Raw genomic sequence first — 24,045 nt, forward strand, 5'->3', positions numbered from 1 at the left:
TTTAAATTCAGAATTCTGACTAAAGTCAGAATTCTGAGAAAAAAAGTCAGAATCCTGTCACCCCTCGTTTTTTTCTTCTTCACTGGCCCTAAACCTCTTCCGTAGAAATCACATCAAACAGCAAACATTCTGACCAAATATATCATCTTGAAGAATCAGTTAAAAAATACATCTAAATTAAGTAATAAAGAAATCAAAACGACAACACGGTGACAGATATCTGAAACTCAGAGCAGAGCTTTAACTCACAAACACCTGGTGACAGAGGTGAAGAAACGGGAAACACTTCCTTAAAGTCGGCCTTCATAACTTTAAAAGTTAAGATTAGTCGCAAACAGGTGGTGCATCAATGTCCTTGAGCATCCTGCATTGTTTGAAAATGAGAATGGTTGCTAGTTTCAATACCTGCTATTTGTACAAATTATTTTCAAATTGCATTTGTTTTTTACAACAAACTAGAGAAACTCCCCTTCATTTTCAGTGGGAATAGTGTTGTTAGTCTCCCTTTTTTGCTAGTGCATCATAGTCTGGAATATAATTTGTTGTGGCTATTCTTAGGATAGAGCCAAGGTGTTGGTCCGTTAACCTAGATCTGTGACGGGCTTTGTTGACGTTAATGTGGCTGAACGTCTGCTCACACATGTAGGTTGAGCCAAATTGTCCACTCTTTTTTGAACACTTGGCATTCAGTGTCCACCTTTCTTTTTCTCTGGCCACTCATTTTAATGGAAGGATTCCAGGGGAAGGTTTGTGGGTGGCCATAGCGTAAAACTGTATCTGAGAGCTCAGCACGCGAATTACGAGACTGCTGACGTCACAGCCCACGCTCGAAATTCGGCACTGATAGAAATAGAGCGCGGAGTGCGCCGGGTCCGTACTACTGAGTACGTACACGCACTTGTGACACGGCTTCTGGGAGTAAATGTGCGGGCAGGCATTGCAGGGAAAATTACCCAAAAAATCTTTAATAATACTATTTATTTAGGTTTGACGGGCCGGATTAAATGGCTGCGTGGGCCGGATGTGGCCCGCGGGCCGTAGTTTGCCCATGTCTGGCCTAGTTGCTATTAATGGTCAACACTCATGAGTGACCCCCCCAATTTAGGTACAAAACGGGTGGTGGGATTGTCTATTGAAGTAAGTCTTTGTTTTCACCTTGGTATTGTCCTCCAGAAGCATATCAAAGAGCATCATGAAGAAGTAAGGGAGCGACCCTGTCCCCACCCTGGATGCAACAAGGTCTTCACCATTGACCGTTACTTGCAACGACATGTAAAACTCATCCACACAGGTATGGTTGGTTTAATCCAGTGCTTCTCCATTTTTTTCTGTGATGCCCCCCATAGGGAGAAGAAAATATTGCGCGCGCCCCATGCTTGTACCCTTATTAACATTAAAGAAAACAAGAAATAAGATAAAAAAAAGAAAGGTCAACTTACAATAAAGAATAATTTTACTAATAACATCATTTTTAGTCCGTAACAGAACATATAATAATAATAATAATAATAATAACTGGGATTTATATAGCGCTTTTCTAGATACCCAAAGTCGCTTTACATGTGTGTGTGTGTGTGTGTGTGTGTTGGGGGGGGGGGGGGGCTGGGGGAGGAGGGAGGATAAAGAACAACTTTATTGGGAAAGAAAACTAAGAAAAGAAAGAAAAAAAAGAAAATAAGAAGAACAAAGAAACACCAAGGGCAGGGTCAGTTAGGAAAGGCTAATGTGAAGAGGTGGGTTTTTAGGGTGGTTTTGAAGGTAGGGAGGGAGGGGGCATCTCTGATGTGCCTGGGGAGAGCGTTCCAGAGAGAGGGGGCAGCCACGGAGAAGGCCCTGTCGCCCCAGGTTCGGCGCCTGGTCTTGGGGACCTCCAGGAGGCCGGCATCACTCGACCTGAGGGAACGGGATGGGACGTGTGGCTGGAGGAGGTCAGAGAGGTAGGGTGGAGCCAGGTTATGGAATGCCTTGTAGGTGGTGAGGAGTATTTTAAAGGTGATTCTATGTTTGACAGGCAGCCAGTGGAGGTCATGAAGGACAGGTGTGATGTGCTCTCTGGAGCGGGTTCCGGTGAGCAGGCGGGCAGCGGAGTTCTGGACATATTGCAGTTTGTTGAGGGTTTTGGAGGTGATGCTGTAGAGGACGCTGTTGCAGTAGTCTAGTCGGGATGAGATGAAGGCGTGGATGAGGGTTTCGGCAGCAGAGGATGTGAGGGAGGGCCGGAGACGGGCAATGTTTCTGAGGTGGAAGAATGCAGTTTTGGTGATGTGGTTTACGTGGGGGAGGAATGAGAGGGTAGGGTCGAAAATTACACCTAGATTGCGGATGTGGGTGGAGGTAGTGACAAGGGAGCCGTCGATGTTTAGTGAAAAGTCCTGAGTGGAGCGAGTGAGGGAGTCGGGGCCAATGATGATTATTTCAGATTTTTTGCAGTTGAGTTTTAGAAAGTTATTTTGCATCCAGGTTTTTATGTCTGTGAGGCAGGTGGTGAGGGTGGAGTGGGTGGCTGTGGTGATGGTCGTGGTGGAAAGGTATAGTTGTGTGTCGTCGGCATAGCAGTGAAATTGAAGGCTGTGGTGGCGGAGGATCTGACCGAGGGGTAGGAGGTAGATGGTGAAGAGTAAGGGGCCACGTACTGAGCCCTGGGGGACACCGTGGGTGACTGGGGCAGTGGAGGAGGTGCAGTTGTTGATTGAAATGAATTGCTGACGGTCAGAGAGGTAGGATTTCATCCAGGAGAGGGCAGTGCCGGATAAACCAAGGGAGGAGTGGAGGCGTGATAGGAGGATGGAGTGGTTGATGGTGTCGAAGGCAGCACTGAGGTCGAGGAGGATGAGGATGGAGAGGGAACCAGAGTCGGCGGAGAGGAGGATGTCGTTGGTGACCTTGAGGAGGGCAGTTTCTGTGCTGTGGAGTGAGCGGAAGCCGGATTGGAACGTTTTGTATAGGTTGTTGTGGTGAAGGTGGGATTTAATTTGGGAGGCAACTGCACGTTCGAGAATTTTAGAGAGGAAGGGGAGGTTGGAGATGGGCCTGTAGTTGTTGGGGGAGTTGGGGTCGAGACCGGGTTTCTTGAGAATGGGGGTGATGGCAGCCAGCTTGAGGGCAGGAGGGACAGAGCCAGTAGATAGGGAGGAGTTAATTATAGTGGTGATGAGAGGTGAGAGTGAGGGGAGGCAGGCTATGACTAAAGTGGATGGGATTGGGTCGAGGATGCAGGTGGAGGCTTTCATACCAGAAGTTATGGAGGATAGGTCAGCTGTGGTGATTTCGGAGAAGAAGTAGAGTGCGTGGTTGGAGAGTAAAGGGGGGGCATGATCGGGGGTAGGGGAGGAGGTGGGAGAGGAGGCGGCCAGTTCAGTGTGGATGGTGTTGATTTTTGATTGAAAAAATGATAAAAATTCTTCACATTTGCTGGTGGTGAATGAGGTGGTGGTGGTGTCCATGGGTTTGAGGAGTTGGGTTACGGTAGAGAAGAGTATCTTGGGGTTGTTGCTACCAGACTGTATGACGGAGGAGTAGTGGGAAGTGCGTGCATTGTTGAAGGCATCTCTGTATTCCTGTTGGTGTAGTGTGTAGATGTCCAGGTGAACAGTGAGACCGGTTTTCTTTGAGAGCCGTTCAAGCTGCCGGCCCTTGGCTTTAAGGTGACGGAGGTGGTCAGTGTACCAGGGGGCGGTGTGGGTGTAGGAGACAGTTTTGGTTTTTATGGGGGCGAGTTGATTGAGACAGGAGGAGAGTGCGCTGTTGTAGCTGTTAACCAGTTCAGTGGGGGAGGCGTTCAAAGTGAGGGTGTAATCGGAGGTGGTGTTAGTCAGTAGGGCGGAAAGAGAGGGGGGGTGGATTGATTTCATGTTCCGGTATGATATGGAGCGTTGCTGCTTGATAAGGGGGGTGGGGATGTCTATGTCCAGGGTGAGGGCAAGGTGATCTGAGAGGATGTCTGTGAGGTTGAAGCTGGTGAGGTTGCTGATAGAGAGTCCAGTGGTGCAAATTAAGTCCAGGGTGTGTCCTTTTTTGTGGGTGGGGAAGTCAACGTGTTGAGTGATATTAAATGAGTTGAGAATGTCCAGAAATTCAGTGGCAGTTTTGCAGGTGGTGGAATCGACATGAATGTTGAAATCTCCCAGTAGGATGACTGAAGGTGAAATGGCACAGAGTTGGGTGAGAAATTCAGAGAGATCGGAAAGGGATGCAGGGTTGGGTTTGGGGGGGCGGTAGATGATTGCAGTGACCAGGGGTTTGGGGCCAGGCAGCTTGAATGACTGGTGCTCAAAGGAGGAGGGGGTGGTGATGGTTACAGCAGTGGGTTTCAAGTGTTGGCGGTATATTGTGGCTATACCGCCACCACGACCGTCACGTGGTTTATCCATGTAGGTGTATCCTGGGGGTGTAGCTCTGTTGAGGTGAATGTATTCCAGTGGTTTTTGCCAGGTTTCGGTTATGCTGAAAAAGTCTATGTTGTTGTCAGTTATGAATTCACTGAGTATTGGTCCTTTTTTATTGAGTGAGCGGGTATTGAGCAGAGCGAATTTGAGGGATGGGTGAAGTTGGATGGGTGGGGGAGCTTTGGTTAACGGTTGTAGATAGGCAGAGCGCACGTGTGGTTTGTTATTGTGATGACGTGTGACGTCACTGGGGGTGGATCGGTTGCGTGACCAGAGTGATGGGATGCAGTGTTGTTCAGTCCGGGAGTAAATAAACTTTCTGCGGGAGCTTCTGTGGATGTATCTGGGTCGGCGAAACAGTCCGTGTGTTTTGATGGTTGCTGTGATGTCTGGAGGTATGGTGGTGTGGTTGTTGAGTTTGAGGAGTTGCAGAGCGGAGTATTTGAGTAGCATGCTGGCAGTGGTGGATGTTAGCCTGGGATCGTTGGCCGACGGCTGCACACTTGTTGGCCAGAGATGGAGAGACAGGCACAGCGCGACGATCCACAGCATGACAGAGGAGAGGAGAGAGGAGTTGGTGGAGGGACAGCGGTCCGTGATTTGCGGGAGTTAGCAGGGAGCTAACTGTGGCTAGCTGTTAGCCACCAGCTGCAGAGCGGCGGCTAGTTAGCAGGGAGCTAACTGTGGCGAGCTGTTAGCCACCAGCCGCGGAGCGGCGGCTAGTTAGCAGGGAGCTACCGTTTTTTTCCGTGTATAGTGCGCAAAATTTTACTAATTTATTGTCCTAAAATCCGGGGTGCGCATTATACATGGGTACAAAAAAAAAAATAAAAGTTTTTTTTTTTTTTTAATTTTTTTTTTTATTTATTTTTTTTTAAGTCCCAATGATCGTCACACACGCAGGGAGGCAATGGGTCCCATTTTTATAGTCTTTGGTATGGTCTTAACTAGGCTGGATGTAAATTTTTTTGTTGGCGTTGATTTCTCCGACTGCCCGTAAACGCACCACCGCGCTTCGTGCGCGCACGGGACAGCAAACGAGCAGGTGATCGAGCAAGCGTCTGATACGAGAGCATTGCGGTCGCATGGAGCGTGTTTGAAGTGAACAGCAGAGAAGAAAGGCAAAGTGTTGTGAAATAAAATGCACAGAACGGATGCGCAAGACACGTCAGCTATATAAAGAGCGAGAGTTGTTTTCTTCCTATTAGTTTCAATTCACAGTTTAATTAGCAGTTTCAATCAGCAAATAACAAAATGCGTATTACAGGTAATATTTTATTTCACAACACTTTGCCTTGTTCCTTTGGTCTCTGCTGTTCATCCTAAAACACAAAGGCGCTCTTTAAGCAATGCGACAGTGAGCGCCCGGCGCGCTGCGGTTGCGCGACCGCACCAAATTAAGCTCCCTGCGCAGTGCGCACTGAGGTCCACTTAAATTTTAGAAAGTACATCAGGACTTTAAAAATATCTTCTAAATTTCAGCGACGGCTCTGTCACAATAATCGGCCAGCCCGGTGCAGTTGGGCGGTCGGCGGCGCGCTACGGTTGAGCGTTCTCTCGCACGCTCTCTCTCTCGCTCTCTCTAGCTCTCGCACACACGCAAACCGGATATCATACGGAGGCCGCCATTACAGATGCGCAGAACGGATGAGCAAGACACGTCAGCTATATAAAGAGCGAGAGTTCAGTTCTCTACCTAAATCCGTATTACAGGTAATATTTTATTTCACAACACTTTGCCTTGTTCCTTTCTTCTCTGCTGTTCACTTCAAACACGCTCCATGCGCACGGAGCGCGGTGGTGCGTTTACGGGCAGTCGGAGAAATCAACGCCAACAAAAAAAAATTACATCCAGCCTAGTTAAGACTATACCAAAGACTATAAAAATGGGACCCATTGCCTCCCTGCGTGTGTGACGATCATTGGGACTTAAAAAAAAAAAAAAAAAAAAAAATTAAATTTTTTTTTAAAAAAAATTCATAAAAATTCGGTGCGTATTATACATGGGTACAAGCTTTTTTCCAGCATCAGCATGCCATTTTTAGGGGTGCGTACTATACATGGGGGCGCACTATACACGGAAAAAAACGGTAACTGTGGAGGCAGCGATCCCAGTCAACAAGGACTAATCGCACCGACAGCTGGAGGGCTGTCCGGGGATACCTCACACAGTGGCAGAGAATGGCACAGAAAGCCGGGGGCGTCCAGTTACGCGGCCCACTGGTCGCGGGGAACTGTACTGATGTTGCTGGTTGCCGGCTAGCCCTGAAGCCGCCAGCTAACCAGACAGTCGGCGGGTAGTCAGGAGGGCTATCCGCGGTGTGATCCGGGATAAAAGTCCGGGAAACAGCTCGTAGCGGCAGGTTGTTGCTGGGCAATGGTAGCCAGGAGAATCAGTGGAGCAGCGGGTGAGTGAAACATCTGTCATCTGTCATAAAGTAATCCAAGCTGATGCCAGGTGACGAAGTGGGTAAAAGTTGACAAGTAGAAAGCTACACACTTAATACACACTTAGTATAAAACAAAACAAAACAAAAGAAAAAGATACTAAGTCGCATAGAAACTAAAACTAAGGAAGGAGAAGCGGCGAACAAGCGAGACGCCAGCGTCCTCTCACGCATTCAATTGTGCCGCTCCAGAGTATTAAATTAAAAGTGCATCATTTTGCCTGAAATTAAAAATGAACTAAAATTATTTAAACTACAAACATTCTACATATCTATTGCTATCGCTTGCCACGCAGCAGCTTTCAAGAGCATAAGAAACGAATGTGGAGAGGAATTAACAAAACCAAGAATCTCAAGAGTGAAAGGAAAATACGCTTGGAGCAGTATTTTCCGCTTAGCTTGGACGCGCTGCCATCACGGCGCCTCTGAGCCAGTGTTGAAACTCTGTTGGACACTCTATTTACCGCCTTTTTACCATGCCGACGAACGTGGAAAAAGAGCTTATTAAGGAAGTGCTCGATTTTCTGACTCCGGAGATGGAGGCCGTCAGACTGGAGCAGAAAACAATTCTCAACTTGGTCGAAGAAGTTAGAACGCTACGACTACAACTCAATGAAAAGGATAATGAACAACATAATTGTCACTGGACTTGCGATTAAACCCTGGTCATTTGCCCGGGCGGTGGCGGGTTTCGATGAGACCAACCAGGCCGACTCAACCAGGGCGGAACAACAGGTGACAGCCTTTTTCCTGTCCAAGGGCATAGAACTGGACGGGCGTAGCATAGAGGGCTGTCACCCACTACCGCAGAGAAGGACTTGAAAGATTTGAAAATTTGAAAACCAAAAACATAAAATGGCACTGTTAAAACAAAAGAAGATGCTGAGAGGATCCGACATTTACCTGAATGAGCACTTGACCAAAAAGAATGCGGATATCGCCAAGAAAGCTCACTTTTTACGAAAGAACCAATTCACATAGACAGCAAACTGCAAAGTCTATATAAAGCTGAACGGAACGCCAGAGGAATCCAGAGGGATGGTCGTCAGAAGTATAGAAGAATTGAACAAGTATCAGTGACAGACGACAACTACACAAGGTAACAATGCTGTTTATTTATGGACTGGCTACCTGTGGAAATGACTGTGGACTGATATGGCATTAGACTCTTCTGATATAGTTGAACATGCATGGATTTGAACATAACACTGACCCTGATAGCAACTTCTTTAAGAATGTAAGCAGCAATTGTGGTTATTATACAGATGACCAATTTAATGCCAAAATCAATGTAAATCAAGGACTGTCAATTATCCATTTTAATAGCAGAAGCCTTTATGCCAATTTTCAACATATTAAGGAGTACTTATACTAGGGGTGTAACGATTCATCGATACACATCGATTAATCGATATAATGCTCTACGATTTGTTGGCATCGATGCTAAACGTAAACATCGATCTATATCGCCCGTTTTTGACCTCGGACATTAGACGCGACTTTATTTTGAAATCCAGTTCATTGTTGCTTGCTTCCTCTTTCCGGGAGCAGTGCGCGGCGTGTTGTGTTGTGAGCAGAGCAGGCACGTGAAAGGGGAGCAGAAAACTACGCGGCTCCTGGGCTGGTGTCCAAGAAGACGAGGAAATTCACTCCCCTTTGGGCTTCAAGTCATTCGTTTGGAAGCACTTTGTAATTTCCTAAATAAAGAGTTTGCAGTACCTTGTTGATTTTGCGTATGAATTGTTATAAATCAAGATATGGTTCTATATCGATCGTAGAGCACTATATCGTGATGTATCGTGAATGAATCACAGCAGGCTTTAAGATATCGGCAAATATTGTATCGTGGTTCTTTGTATCGATATATCGTATCGTGACAAAACCCGCGATTTACACCCCTAACTTATACCATTTTAAGAAGCAATTCAATATTGTAGCTGTTTCTGAGACTTGGATTAACTCAGAGAAGGGTGCAGATTTTGAGTTAAAAGGTTATGAACTCAAGTACAAGAGTAGAATGGATAAAAAGTGAGCAAGAGTGGCCTTGTTTTTAGACCAGAATCTCAACTTCAAGGTGATCAAAAATATGACTGTAACTATTGCTGATGTAATGGAATGTATTACCATAGAAATCGACATGGGGAAAAAAATAAATGTAATTGTTAATTGTGTTTATCGTGCTCCTGGCTCCAGCATTGACATTTTTAAAGGGCATGTAAAGACACTATGGGGTCCCAAATTGTATTTGATAAAGATAGACTTGTATTTTTGGAAACTGTTGTGAATTTTTGAATAAAATTGTGAATTGAGGAGTAATCGATGAAAAATCAACGGTTTGTATGTGATCGTTGAAGTTCATCCCGGAAATTGCCAAAGTGATTATAGGAGGCCGAGCGTTGCCGAGTTACTTAGCCAATGTAAGCATAATGGCGGATACAGAAGTGGAAGCGATGTCGTCTGACGAATCTCCCTCAGATGGTTCTTCACCTTCTGACGAAAATGAAGCAGAGTATGATTTCTTTCTTGGGGTACAAGGCTACCAATTTGAACCAGTCAGAAGTATCCCGGCGACTGAAGCGTTGCAAAACGAAGGCGGGGAAGGTACAGCCGGAGAAAATCAATGGCTATATACTGATATTGTTTTGGGTGTCCAATTGAATAAATTCTAAAAAAGTTGCAAAGAAAATTACTTTTAATAATATATTCGGCAACACATTTTTATAGGGTAGAAAACAGTAGGAAAATCAATTTTTAGGACTGGGAAAACCCATGAACGATTATTACTTTGGTGTGCTAATTCTTATTTTCCCTTAGTTACACCTATAGTTATAAGCCTAAACTTTTCTATTTTTCAAATAACATAAAGGTAACATTTTCATACCCCAAGAATCTCCCTTTTGGCAATTGCACGGCTCTGTCTTGGCACTTTCGAGGAGGGGTGGGTGAACTTAGGGGGCTCCGTTGTCTCTATTATGCTTATATGTGAAGTATTGGAGACAAAACACCAGGAAATTGTATGGATCTTTGTGCTATCAATCGGTAAACAATGGGGGGAATCCTATCATCTATGTCACGGTACCATGTGATCCAGGATGGCGCGGTTCATGACAGGGGCAGGAAAGATTGCGAAATACACACAAATTGACTGCGTTTGGCTCGCGAATGCAATTTTATTTCAAATTCTATAATATTATTTGGATACAGGTGAATATAATCGAACATTCTGAGTGTTTTTTAAAACATGTTAAAGGTCCCTTTACATATACTTTAAGGACATTATGGAGGGATTATTTGCCAATACAAATCAGAAACTGAACTTCTTCTGTGGTGATCTCAATATAGACCTTCTGAATCCCAACAAACAAAAACAGACTGACGAGTTCTATGATACATACGTTTAGTATGTATTAGAGATGCACCGATCCGATATCTGGATCGGATATCCGGCCCGATATCAACAAAATAGATTGATCGGGTATCGGAAAATGCAGCCGATCTGTGAGCCGATACTTTCCTTAATCTATTAGGACGCGGGCTACGTCATACGTCAGCAGCACGTGTGCCGCATGCCACGAGAGTTTTCTAAACAAACGCAAACATGGAGCGAACGTTCGCTTCTCTTCCCCGGGTTGCTAAGCGGACGTCAAACCCTGCGCGTTCGCTTCTCTTCGGGTTGCTAATGGGACGTCAAAGGCTGCGCGTTCTCGCTTCTCTCCCGGATGGGGGGGGGGGTAGGCTAATCGGATGTCAAACGCTGCGTGTTCGCTTCTCTTCCGGGGGGGGGGGGGGTTAATGGGACGTTAAACGCTTTGTGTGGCGGGCTCCATCTAGTGTGGAAACTGAGAAGCTGAGCTCAAGCTTCTTGTGCGGGCCATATTCAATTATGTTTTCAGAATTTGCTGCGGGCCAATAAAAACTGGACCGTTAGTTTGGACACCCCTAATTTAGAGCAAAGAACTGTGTAGTCTGCCTGATGCCATTGCCTTTGGTCTTTTCTGTTCCACATGTAGAGTTATGTAGCTTGTTAAGTCAACCATAATATCGGATCGGTATCGGGTATCGACCGATACGCGAAGTCACGGCATCGGCATCGGTATCGGTATCGAAACTGAAAAAGTCGGATTGGTGCATCTCTAGTATGTATCATAGAACTCGTCAGTGTGTATGTGTCTCTTGCCCATGATCACCAAGCCAAGCAGAGTAACATCACATTGTGCCACTGTCATTGATAACATATTCACAAATAGCTTGGGAAACAATGTCATTAGTGAGTTATTGCTGAATGATATAAGTGACCATTTGCCTGTTTTTGTGGTTTATGACTGTGATTGTAATAATGTAAAGGATGGAAGTAACGTTTACAGGAGGGTGAGAACATCAGAATCCCTGACCACTTTCAGAGCAGATCTATTGACGGAAGATTGGAATTGTCTGTATGAGTGTAATGTAGACATAGCATATGATATATTCCTAGAAAGATTTTTGTCATTGTATGATAAACACTGCCCATAAAGCAATGCAATAGAAAGCATAAGTATTAGGGGTGTAAATCGCGGGTTTTGTCACGATACGATATAATATCGATATAAAGAACTTCGATACGATATTTGCCGATATCTTAAAGCCTGCTGCGATTCAATCACGATATATCGCGATATAGTGCTCTACGATCGATATTTTTTTTTTTAATAAAAAATATAGAACAATATCCTGATTTATAACAGTTCATACGCAAAATCAACAAGGTACTGCAAACTCTTTATTTAGGAAATGACAAGAGTATTGTAGTATACAAATTGCTTACTTTAACACTTAACTTTGATGTCGTGTTTTTTCTTTAAATGTGCGGCGAGATTTGTGCTCCCTGAATATTTGATCACCGCATGGCAGGATTTACAAACTGCACGTGTCTTGTCCGTTGAGCCATCTTTTCTTTGGAATCCAAAGTGCTTCCAAACGAATGACTTGAAGCCTAAAGGGGAGCATATTTCCTCGTCTATTTGGACACTAGCCATAGCACCAGCCCAGCGTACTAGTCGTCGACTCCCCTTTCACGTGCCTGCTCTGCTCACAACACAACAACGCCGCGCACTGCTCCCTGCTCCCGGAAGAGGAAGCAAGCAACAATGAACTGGATTTCAAAATAAAGTCGCGTCTAATGTCCGAGGTCAAACACGGCGATATAAATCGATGTTTACCTTTAGCATCGATGCCAATAAATCGTATAGCATAATATCAATTAATCGATGTGTATCGATGTATCGTTACACCCCTAATAAGTATACAGAGTCCCTGTGGATCACAAAAGTCTACAAAATGCCAGTAAAAAGAAAAATACTATGTATCGAGAATTTATAAAACATAGAACCATAGAGACAGAAATTAAATACAAAAGATATAAAAATAAGATGACACAAATTATGAGGTGCAAGAAGGATTACTACAGCAAGTTGATTGAAAAAAATAGAAACAATAGTAAAGGGATATGGAAGGTTTTAAACAGTATTATCCGGAAAGGAGCTGCTAACACAAAGTATCCTGAACACTTCATGGATCATAACAAGATCATAAACAATATGGAAGATGCGGTCAATGATTTGAATGCATTTTTCGTGAATGTAGGACCGAAATTGGCTGAGTGTATCAGTGACCCGTCGATAGAGCAGGCGAGAGCAGTAGGAGATGGTATTGAAATTAATCCAAGTTCAAGGTTCTTGAGAGCGATTGATGAGAAATAAGTTTTAGATATTATAAAATCATGTAAAAATAAAACATCTACAGATGGGAATGATGTTGATATGGCCTTAATTAAGGAAGTTGTTGATGGAGTGGTAAATCCTCTAACATGCATCTGTAATTTGTCCTTTAAAATAGGTACCTTCCCAAGCAAAATGAAAACGACCAAGGTTATCCCACTGTATTAAACAGGAGATAAACATCTCTTTACACATTATAGACCTGTTTCTCTATTATGTCAATTCTCTAAAATCTTGGAGAAGCTTTTCATTGTGAGACTGGATAGCTTCACTGAGATACACAATTTGCTAACTGACAGCCAATATGGATTTAGAACAAGTAGATCAACAACTATGGCACTAATGGATTTAACGGAAGAAATAACTAACTGTATTGACAATAAGGAATATGCGGTAGGGGTATTTATTGATTTGAAAAAAGCTTTTGATACCATTGACCATAACATATTATTGTATAAAATGGAAAGATATGTGATGAGAGGTGTAGTATTGAGCTGGTTAAAAAGTTACATTACTAATAGACAACAGTTTGTTAAGATGGGTAATCATATATCATCATGCCTAGACTTTACCTATGGAGTCCCACAGGGGTCAGTGTTGGGCCCCATATTATTTATTCTGTACATAAATGATATTTGTAAGGTGTCAACTATCTTTAAATGTATTATTTTTGCGATCGACACCAACATCTTCTGTTCTGGAAATAACTTAAAGATACTATTAGAGACCATTACAACTGAATTATCTAAACCAAAAATTTGGTTTGACATTAATAAATTATCATTGAATGTAGACAAAACCAAACTGACGGTATTTGGAAACCGTAAAATAGATACACAGGTTTAAGTGACAATAGATAATGTCAATATTGAACAAGTTTATGAGATCACATTTTTAGGAGTAATATTAGACAATAAATTCTGTTGGAAACCTCATATAAGATACATTAGAACCAAAGAAGCAAGGAGTATTGCAGTACTGTACAGTGCAAAACATATTCTGGAGCAGAGAATGTTGTATACGCTGTATTGTTGTCTTGTTTTACCATATTTGACTTACTGTGTGGAGATATGGGGAAATGCATACATAAGCACTTTAAAACCATTACCGTAATTTTCGGACTATAAGTTGCGGTTTTTTTCATAGTTTGGGTGGGGGGGCGACTTATACTCAGGAGCGACTTATATACATATACCGTTTTTTTCCGTGTATAGTGCGCAAAATTTAACTAATTTATTGTCCTAAAATCTGGGGTGCGTATTATACACGGGTACAAAACAAAAAAAATTTAATTTTTTTTTTTTTTTAATTTTTTTTTTTTTTTAATTTTTTTTTTTTTTTTAAAGAAAGTCATGGTACAACAAAACCAACAACAGAACTGACCGACAAAGTCGTGGAACAAAAAGACAGGGTGACATTACCAAAGACAGGAACAGAATGACAGTAACACATGCAATGATCCAACGGTGAGCGAGGGGCAGACAGGACTTAAATACAAAACACGTTACATCGATTGAGGTGACACAGGAAGAGAGGGGCGACGCGAACAGAAACTATGGCAACCTAGACACATAGCAAAACTGGGGACGAGACATGACAAATCTCCCCCGAAATAAAACTCACCTTTCTTCTTGTTTGTTGTCAATCGCGCATCGCATTCAGCCATCCTGCCCAACACACTTAGTCAAAAAAATCCATAATTGACGACACATCGTTTGGTGCGATGGTGCAATCCTTGATGGTGTGTTATTGTCAAATATTGTTTGTTTTTAATCTCCATCGCGGACCGGACGTCATACGGAGGCCGCCATTACAGATGCGCAGAACGTATGCGCAAGACACGTCAGCTATATTAAGAGCAAGATATGTTTTCTTCCTATTAGTTTCAATTCACAGTTTAATTAGCAGTTTCAATCAGCAAATAACAAAATGCGTATTACAGGTAATATTTTATTTCACAACACTTTGCCTTGTTCCTTTCGTCTCTGCTGTTCACTTCAAACACGCTCCATACGACCGCAATGCTCTTGTATCAGACGCTCGCTCGATCACCTGCTAGTTTGCTGTCTGTCACAATGTACCCTACACAAATCCGAAACATTTGTTGCGGCTCCGAGTCACGACGAGGGGCAAGTTTTGGTTTCCAAGGGTGTTTTTATTCCTCTTCAACGTCTCTCCCATACAGAGCCGCCTTTTTCACGTCCGCAGCCCATGCGCGCACGGAGCGCGGTGGTGCGTTTAGGGGCAGTCGGAGAAATCAACGCCAACAAAAAAAATTACATCCAGCCTAGTTAAGACCATACCAAAGACTATAAAAATGGGACCCATTGCCTCCCTGCGTGTGTGACGATCATTGGGACTTAAAAAAAAAAAAAAAAAAAAAAAAAAAAAAATTTTAAAAAAAATCATAAAAATTGGGTGCGTATTATACATGGGTACAAGCTTTTTTCCAGCATCAGCATGCCATTCTTAGGGTGCGTACTATACATGGGGGCGCACTATACACGGAAAAAAACGGTATATGGTTTTTTTCACCTTTTTGGGCATTTTATGGCTGGTGCGACTTATACTCCGGTGCGACTTATAGTCCGAAAATTACGGTAATTATACGACAGAAAAAAGCTATGAGAATTGTACACAAGGTTGGATTTTGAGATCATACAAATAATTTGTTTTTATAATCAAACGCTTTAAAGCTAATGGACTTATTCAAATTTAGACTGGCACAGATAATGTATCGACCAAAGACTCAAAAACTCCCAGGGAACATTAAAAAAAAAATTACAGAAAAAGATAAGGGATATAATTTGAGAGGAAAAACTAACTTTGATAAGGGGTATGCTCGCACCAATCTCAGGAGCAGGTGCATATCATTCTATGGAGTAACTGTGTGGAATGGGCTAGAAGAAAATGAAGGAAAGCAGAAATATAGTTCTATTTTAAAAAATGTATAAAGGAGTGATATTGGAAAATGACCAAAAAACGGAAAATGAAGGTGACTACCGTACTTTTCGGACTATAAATCCCGTTTTTTTTTTTTTCATAGTTTGGATGGGGGGGCGACTTATACTGAGGAGTGACTTATATGTGAATTTTTCCAAAAATGTTCAAAATTAAAAAAAAAAAAAAAGTGAAACCACGATAAACGAACCGCGATGTAGGAAGGGATTACTGTAATTTGAATTTCAAGTGACGTCAGCGGCGCGGCGATTGTTTACATAAAGGATAAAGATTCGATCTCAGGATACCGAAGATAGCGAAGGGCCCCATGTACTACCGGTACCGGCATCATGAGCTGTTTTGTTTTTAAGTGACACGGAGGATGAAGAGTTTGAAGGATTTAATGATTTGGAGTGACACAGAAGGTTTGAAAAACTATTATGGCTTTTAAACACGCCATAATGGACTTGATATGGCCTATGAAAGCTCTCTTTCACCTCCGTGGATGGAAGTCAGGGGCCGGCGCTCGGCCGGGTGGCTGTCTGGGGACGGTGGATGGGGCTCGGACATGGCTTTTACGCACGCCCGGTCCTACTCTATGGAACTCTCTTTCACCTCCGTGGATGGAAGTCGGGGGCCGGCGCTCGGCCGGGTGGCTTTTTCGGGGACGGTGGATGGGGCTCGGACATGGCTTTTACGCACGCCCGGTCCTATTCTTTGGAGCTCTCTTCCACCTCCGTGGCTGGAAGTGCTACCTCCGGGGATGGAAGTCCACACCGCCACACGCCTGGAAGTCGACGCCGGTGCTTGGGGCCGTGTGGCGGTGAACTACCGTTTTTTTCCGTGTATAGTGCGCAAAATTTAACTAATTTATTGTCCTAAAACTGGGGTGCGCATTAGTATACATGGGTACAAAAAATTTTTTTTTTTTCTTTTTTTTTTTTTAAGTCCCAATGATCGTCACACACGCAGGGAGGCAATGGGTCCCATTTTTATAGTCTTTGGTATGGTCTTAACTACGTAGGCTGGATGTAATTTTTTTTGTTGGCGTTGATTTCTCCGACTGCCCGTAAACGCACCACCCGCGCTCCGTGCGCGCACGGGAAAGAGGCGGCTCTGTATGGGAGAGACGTTGAAGAGGAATAAAAACACCCTTGGAAACCAAAACTTGCCCCTCGTCGTGACTCGGAGCCGCAACAAATGTTTCGGATTTGTGTAGGGTACATTGTGACAGACAGCAAACGAGCAGGTGATCGAGCAAGCGTCTGATACGAGAGCATTGCGGTCGCATGGAGCGTGTTTGAAGTGAACAGCAGAGAAGAAAGGAACAAGGCAAAGTGTTGTGAAATAAAATGCACAGAACGGATGCGCAAGACACGTCAGCTATACAAAGAGCGAGAGTTGTTTTCTTCCTATTAGTTTCAATTCACAGTTTAATTAGCAGTTTCAATCAGCAAATAACAAAATCCGTATTACAGGTAATATTTTATTTCACAACACTTTGCCTTGTTCCTTTGGTCTCTGCTGTTCATCCTAAAACCCTAACCCACGCTCCATGCGACCGCAATGCTCTCGTATCAGACGCTATGTTTTTATCGTTACAGTTCAGTAGTTGTTGCCTCGTTGAACTCTTATTTTGTTAAATAAAGAGCCATTTACCAAACCCACGTCTTTCCTGGTACTTTGTTAACGCTACAATATAGTTATATACTAGATCTGTGGAATAACGACGAGGCTGACGTCAGGGCGCACGCGTGGCGTTGTTGACAAAGGATGAGGTATTTGATCGATGGATTTAATGATTCGGAGTGACACAGATGGTTTGATAATATTGCTTATATAATTATAATTAGTTATTTGATATATAATTTATATATCGTTATATGGGCCTGTGGAATATTTTGAAGTGCAAGCGCCGTCAGCAGCGCGCACGCGGCCGGCATTGTTGACTTAAGGGACGATTGATGGATTTAATGATTTGGAGTGACACAGATGGTTTTATAAATGTGTTATTTATGTAATAGTTTTGTACCGTTTTTTTCCATGTATAATGCGCCCCCATGTATAATACGCACCCTAAAAATGGCATGTCGATGCTGGAAAAAAGCCTGTACCCATGTATAATACGCACCCAATTTTATTTTTTTTTTAAGTCCAATGATCGTCACACACGTATCTGGGTGTGGTGAAATTTGTCCTCTGCATTTGACCCATCCCCGTGTGATTTTGATCCATCCCCTGGGGGAGAGGGGAGCAGCAGCGGCGCCGCACTCGGGAATCATTTGGTGATCTAACCCCCCAATTCCAACCCTTAATGCTGAGTGCCAAGCAGGGAGGCAACGGGTCCCATTTTTATAGTCTTTGGTATGGTCTTAACTAGGCTGGATGTATTTTTTTTGTCGGCATTGATTTCTCCGACTGCCCGTAAAGGCACCACCGCGATCAGTTCGGTTAAAATGAAAAGAGGCAAGTGACGTGCGGACATGGGAAAAAGGCGGCTCTGTATGGGAGAGAACCTGAAGAGGAATAAAAACACCCTTGGAAACCAAAACTTGCCCCTCGTCGTGACTCGGAGCCGCAACAAATGTTTCAGATTTCTGTAGGGTACATTGTGACAGCAAACGAGCAGGTGATCAAGCAAGCGCCTGATACAAGAGCATTGTGTTCGTATGGAGCGTGTTTGAAGTGAACAGCAGAGAAGAAAGTGCATCTGTAATGGCGGCCTCCGTATCATATCCGGATTTAAAAAATATATATATATTTTTTTGTACCCATGTATAATGCGCACCCCAGATTTTAGGACAATAAATTTGTTAAATTTTGCGCATTATACATGGAAAAAAACGGTAATAGTTATTTGAATAACTCTGAATGTTACGTCAGGCCCATTCTCAGGTCTTCGTTTGTGTTTATGTCACGTTAGATACCTATTGTTTAGCCTGTTGTTGCTCGTTCATGTCTGTTCTTGGTGTTGGATTTTGTCGATAAATTTCCCCCAAAATGCGACTTATACTCCGGAGCAACTTACATGTGTTTTTTTTTTCACGTTATTGTGCATTTTATGGCTAATGCGACGTATATTCCGGGGCGACTTTTAGTCCGAAAAATACGGTACTGTTAAACTTTTGGATTATAAAATGTTTTTGTTGTTTTTCTTTTGTTCTTTTGTAGTTTTAATGTTCTCGCTTGGAACTAAGTGATGTATAGGGGTAGGATATGATAAGCTGAGGCTTCTTCCTACTCCTTTTCGAACAGTGATATAGATTGTTTGTTGTTTGTTTTTGTTGTATGTTTTTTTTATTGTTTTTATTCTTTAAATCATGTTCGAACTAAAGATTCATTTGTTCATTCATTCATTCTTGACCAACTGCCATTTTATGCTGAAAAAAAATACAATAAAATAATAAAACATAAATATTAAATAACAGCAATAAATAATATTCTATTCAGTGTAATCAACAACATTAACTCAGGAGCACAATATATAAAACAATTTAGTTTAAAGCAAACCAAAAATGAGTTTTTTTTTTTAATCAAAATGAGGCAGCATGACAGAGACCATTTCCACGACTGCTGGCAGTATCAGCTCTTCTGCAATGGTGTGGGTATTTTTGGACCGAGCAATTTGGTACGCTACTTTATATGATGCTATCAGTGTTTGCTGATTGACTGAAGTAGCATTCACAAAGTTGGATGATTGTTGGCAATGTTCAGCCTGTTTTCGCTGAAATACCTCAAGCATCATATCAGCGTGATTGGGGTGCAACGTCTTTAAGTGCCGCCTTAATTTATTTGGCTTCATACTGTCCGTTGCCAACATTCTAAGGCACAGTATACGTACATACCGGTCTTCACTCGTCTCCCATCGTACTCACACTGAAGCCGAGCGCTATGTACCCTTCATCATATTTCCTTGTCTTAGCGTTCGTGTGACTCTCATTTCTCTTATCTCCGTCTCTTTCCGCCGTTCTTTTCAACTCTGTCAAATATTTTTCCATGGTGTCCACTGCACTTTTTATCGCTTGCTCTGCTCTGTGTTGTGTGTGCGTATGTTCTGTGCACTCTTCACTATAGAGCGAATACTCCTTGCGCACACTCTTACAGTGATACCGCCACTCCCACCTACTGCAGTTGATAACTAATTATCCTTTAATCTACTACAGCCAAAAAAAGCATGTTCCCTGGTGTCACACGCCCCTCCCCCCCTGGTTTCGCACCGTACCCCTCCCCAGGGGGCAGCGCCCCACTGTTTGTGAAGGACTGGTTTAATCAATAGAAGCTTGGTCTATCTTTAATTCTGGACAGTTGTTTACAGCAAATAAACTGTAATTGTCAGTCATTGAACCATTATTATTTTAACCATGCTTCTGTCATCGCTAAATTACAATTTGTTCCTGATATTTAGGCCCATCAGAGCTGCTTCTGCTGCTGTTGCTGCTTCGTCTTCTTGTTCTTAGCATGTTGGGGACAGTCAGTCGTCATTGAGACTTACCTAAACCTACGAAACTAAACCAAAACCAATTGATTACGAAATATTCTTGGAATAAATAATTTTACCAGAACAGAAAACCAAACGCATATACCGTTTTTTTCGATGTATAATGCGCAAAATGTAAAATCTGTGTTAGGGTTTGCAGAATATCTTCATCGTATGATTATGTTGGAATGTAACCTGTAATAATTTAACTAGCTTGTCCTGTCTAGACAAAAGTAGTTGACCAAAGTGCTAAGATCTTTTCAACTGATTGACTAGACGCAGAGGTAGCAATCAAAGTTGCTTTGTTTACAGAAAGTCGTAAAAGGCCCCCTGCTATGCTTTGATCAGCAGGGGACCGGCCTCACTCTATCCTGTGTGTTCCCACACCCCCACTTTCAACCCCACTCTGTTTCTCTCAATAAATAAGCACCTGACGAGGCCTGAGTCAGACTTCCTTCGACCATCGCTGTAAGCACAGAGACGAGTGAACTCTCCGCCTGCAGGTGTCTAAAACGACTAACTTGACTCCTGTGTGGTTCTTGCAAAATAAGTTAGAGTGAGCACCACCCTAACAATCTGGGGTGCGCATTATACATGGTTAAAAAAAAATTTCTTTTATTTTTATTGTATTTTTTTTTGGAAGAAAATCATGGTACAACAATTTTTGAAGAAAATCTTGTCACGGATGGAGTGTGGAAAGGAGCGGGGCGACCAAGTGCAGCTTGGACCAGGGTTTATTGGAGGAACTCAAAACACAGACTTGGTAAACTATCCATCCATCCATTTTCCGAACCGCTTAGTCCCCACGGGGGTCGCGGGAGTGCTGGAGCCTATCCCAGCTGTCATCGGGCAGTAGGCGGGGGACCCCCTGAACCGGTTGCCAGCCAATCGCAGGGCACACAGAGACAAACAACCATGTGCACTCGCACTCACACCTAGGGACAATTTGGAGTCTTCAATCGGCCTACCAAGCATGTTTTTGGGATGTGGGAGGAAACCGGAGTGCCCGGAGAAAACCCACGCGGGCCCGGGGAGAACATGCAAACTCCACACAGGGAGGGCCGGAGGTGGAATCGAACCTGCACCCTCCTAACTGTGAGGCGGACGTGCTACCCAGTGCTCCACCGAGCCGCCCCACTTGGTAAACTAATTGTGATAAATAACTGTAACATCACTCAAATATTGGTAATCCCGTTGAGAGTCTCACATATCGCTATCTTCGCTATCGAGTTTGCTACTGCATGCGGAGGGATACTGACCAGCAGAATAACATCCGGTTGTTCCCAAAGATGATCTTTTTTCTGAAATAATTTTACGTTTACGGACTTAAGTAACCCGGCCAGGTCATACCAAAGACTATAGAAATGGGACCCATTGCCTCCCTGCTTGGCACTCAGCATTAAGGGTTGGAATTGGGGAGATCACCAAATGATTCCCGAGCGCGGCGCCGCTGCTGCTCACTGCTCCCCTCTCCCCCAGGGGATGGATCAAAATCACACGGGGATGGGTCAAATGCAGAGGACAAATTTCACCACACCCAGATGCGTGTGTGACGATCATTGGGACTTTAAAAAAAAAAAAAAATGTCAAAATTTGGGTGCGTACAGGCTTTTTTCCAGCATCGACATGCCATTTTTAGGGTGCGTATTATACATGTGGGCGCAATATACATGGAAAAAAACGGTAAATAAATACCCATAAATAAAGCTAAAACGAGAACTGAAACCCTGGTCACTACTGGTCGGTTCTCTAAATCAGTGGTCTCCAACCTTTTTTTGCACCACGGACCGGGTCAGAAATAGTTTTGCGGACCGGCCTTTATGTAAATAAATAATACATTCATATAAATAAATAATACCTTTATAATAAATATATAAATACGATGAAATAAAATGACACGACTGGCATAAAAACAATCATAAATCACAAAAAAATAAAACTCACCATTACGTTGAATTAGTGGGAGCACTGAGCTTGTTTCTTAGAAACGAGCCGGTCCCATCTAGGTGTAAACGGAGACAATATCCTTGTTCACGTTTTTTTCTTTCAAAGGTTTGTCTTTTAATGCAGGATGCTTGGTCTCCATGTGCCGAGGCAGCTTTGAAGGCTTCATTGCCTCGAGCGAGCCTGTCGCCACATACTATGCAGAGTGGTCTTGGCGCGTCAGAGTCACCTGTGGCGAATAATCCATATTTTAAGTAGGACTCCTGAAATTTTCTTTTAAATGCAGCTTTCCTTTTCTGAGAAGTCGTAGCCTCTTCTTTTTCCGTTTCCTTATTGGTTTTTTTTTCCCTTTCCGAAGAATCTCTGTTTCTTGCTCATTTTTGCTTGCTTCGCGGGCTCGACTGGGGTGACATGTCACGTGATCGGGACGAGCGTCTTGACCTGAATCGACCTGTGTCAAGACACACCGACGGATGTACAATTGGGAGAGAATCGCCAAATTTTTTATCCATCCATTCATTTTCTGAACCGCTTAGTCCCCACGGGGGTCGCGGGAGTGCAGGAGCCTATCCCAGCCCGTCATCGGGCAGTAGGCGGGGGACACCCTGAAATGGTTGCCAGCCAATCGCAGGGGACACAGAGACAAACAACCATCCGCACTCGCACTCACACGTAGGGGCAATTTGGAGTGCTCAATTGGCCTACCAAGCATGTTTTTTGGGATGTGGGCGGAAACCGAAGTTCCCGGAGAAAACCCACACGGACACGGGGGGAGAACATGCAAACTCCACACAGCGAGGGCCAAGCCGCCCCAATTTTTTTACATTTTTCAAAATAAATTCTTACTAATTTTTGTTAGCTTTGCGGGCTCGACTGGAGAAACATGTCACGAGCGTCTTGACCTGAATTAACTGAGCATCGATAAAAAAACATATACAGTATACCGTATTGGCCCGAATATAAGACGATGTTTTTTGCATTGAAATAAGACTGAAAAAGTCGGCTTACATTCGGGGTCTAGACCAGGGGTGTTGTTTCTACCTTGGTCTCTACGCCTCCCCTACACCTTCATTAGCCAAAATGTCATTATCCAAACGGAGAAAAGTAGATAGGGCGTGTAGATTTTTCAATGAAAAATGGACCACGTCCTATTTATTTATAGAAATGCACGGAAAACCGAAGCCAACGTAAAGGAGCCGGATGAAACCCGGCAAAGAGCCGCGTGCTCGTGAGCCGCGGGTTGGCCACCCCTGCCCTATACAGTCCTCAGGCGTCCCAACAATAGCGGTAGCAGTTTGCATTATTTTATTGCAATGTTTTTCCTTATTCAGATTTGTTTCAAGACTACAGTTACAGTTAGACTTCACTTTGATGGTTAATGCAGTTATTGCATTTTTTTTGTTTTATCACAGTAGATTGTACATTTCAAAAAACAGAAGCCATTCATTTACAAATGTGATTGCACTTTAGTTTACATATTTAAATGTTCAGATATTAAGATGCGATAGACAGTTTTTGCATGATTTGAATGAGGCAAAATAACATGTTTTTTCTCTCGAATATATTGTTACAATCATTTGTTTCAGATGTACTGTAATTATTTTCTGTATAAAAATTTAATTTGGTGTTCAAAAAGTATTTTTTTTAAACTTGAGTCAAAGTCTTTTTTCAAACTTGAGTCTCGAAAAAGAGGGGGTCGTCGTACAATCAGGGCCATATATTCGGGCCAATACCGTATATATATATTTTTTTCCTGTACGGCTTGGCGGCTCGGTACCAAGTGACCCACGGAGCGGTGCCGGTCCATGGCCCGGTGGTTGGGGACCACTGCTCTAAATGATGAACTTTGTGTTGCCTCTTCAAACACAGAGCAATTTACCTCCACTCATACTGTCGTGCTAAGTTGGATTTGGTGGCTCCATTAAAAACTGTGCAGTCAAAAGCGAGCCTTTGTATTTTCAAGAACAGGAGTGGCTCAACCAGGTCTTATCAAATCTGGAAAGACTGGTGTAACTACCATATCACAGAGAGGCCAAAAGATAACATTTATCAAACCTTATTAGGGCCAATTCGATATTACAACCAATGTCTACTAT

General features: G+C 43.2%; 1 protein-coding gene across 10 annotated transcripts in view; it reads left to right on the plus strand.

The window, feature by feature from the left end:
* Nucleotides 1-24,045, plus strand: part of znf276 (zinc finger protein 276) — a 130,216-nt gene that overhangs the window by 99,304 nt on the left and 6,867 nt on the right. For 9 of the 10 annotated variants that reach the window (XM_061283788.1, XM_061283786.1, XM_061283787.1 and 6 more), the window contains one exon: nt 1,174-1,291. The exons of the other annotated variant lie outside the window; for it this stretch is intronic. In XM_061283788.1, the coding sequence (XP_061139772.1) occupies nt 1,174-1,291 (118 nt within the window). The remainder of the gene's footprint in view (nt 1-1,173; nt 1,292-24,045) is intronic. 10 annotated transcript variants of the gene reach the window in all.

This window comes from Syngnathus typhle, linkage group LG7 (assembly GCF_033458585.1).
Source record: "Syngnathus typhle isolate RoL2023-S1 ecotype Sweden linkage group LG7, RoL_Styp_1.0, whole genome shotgun sequence".
In the NCBI taxonomy this organism is placed as follows: domain Eukaryota; kingdom Metazoa; phylum Chordata; class Actinopteri; order Syngnathiformes; family Syngnathidae; genus Syngnathus; species Syngnathus typhle.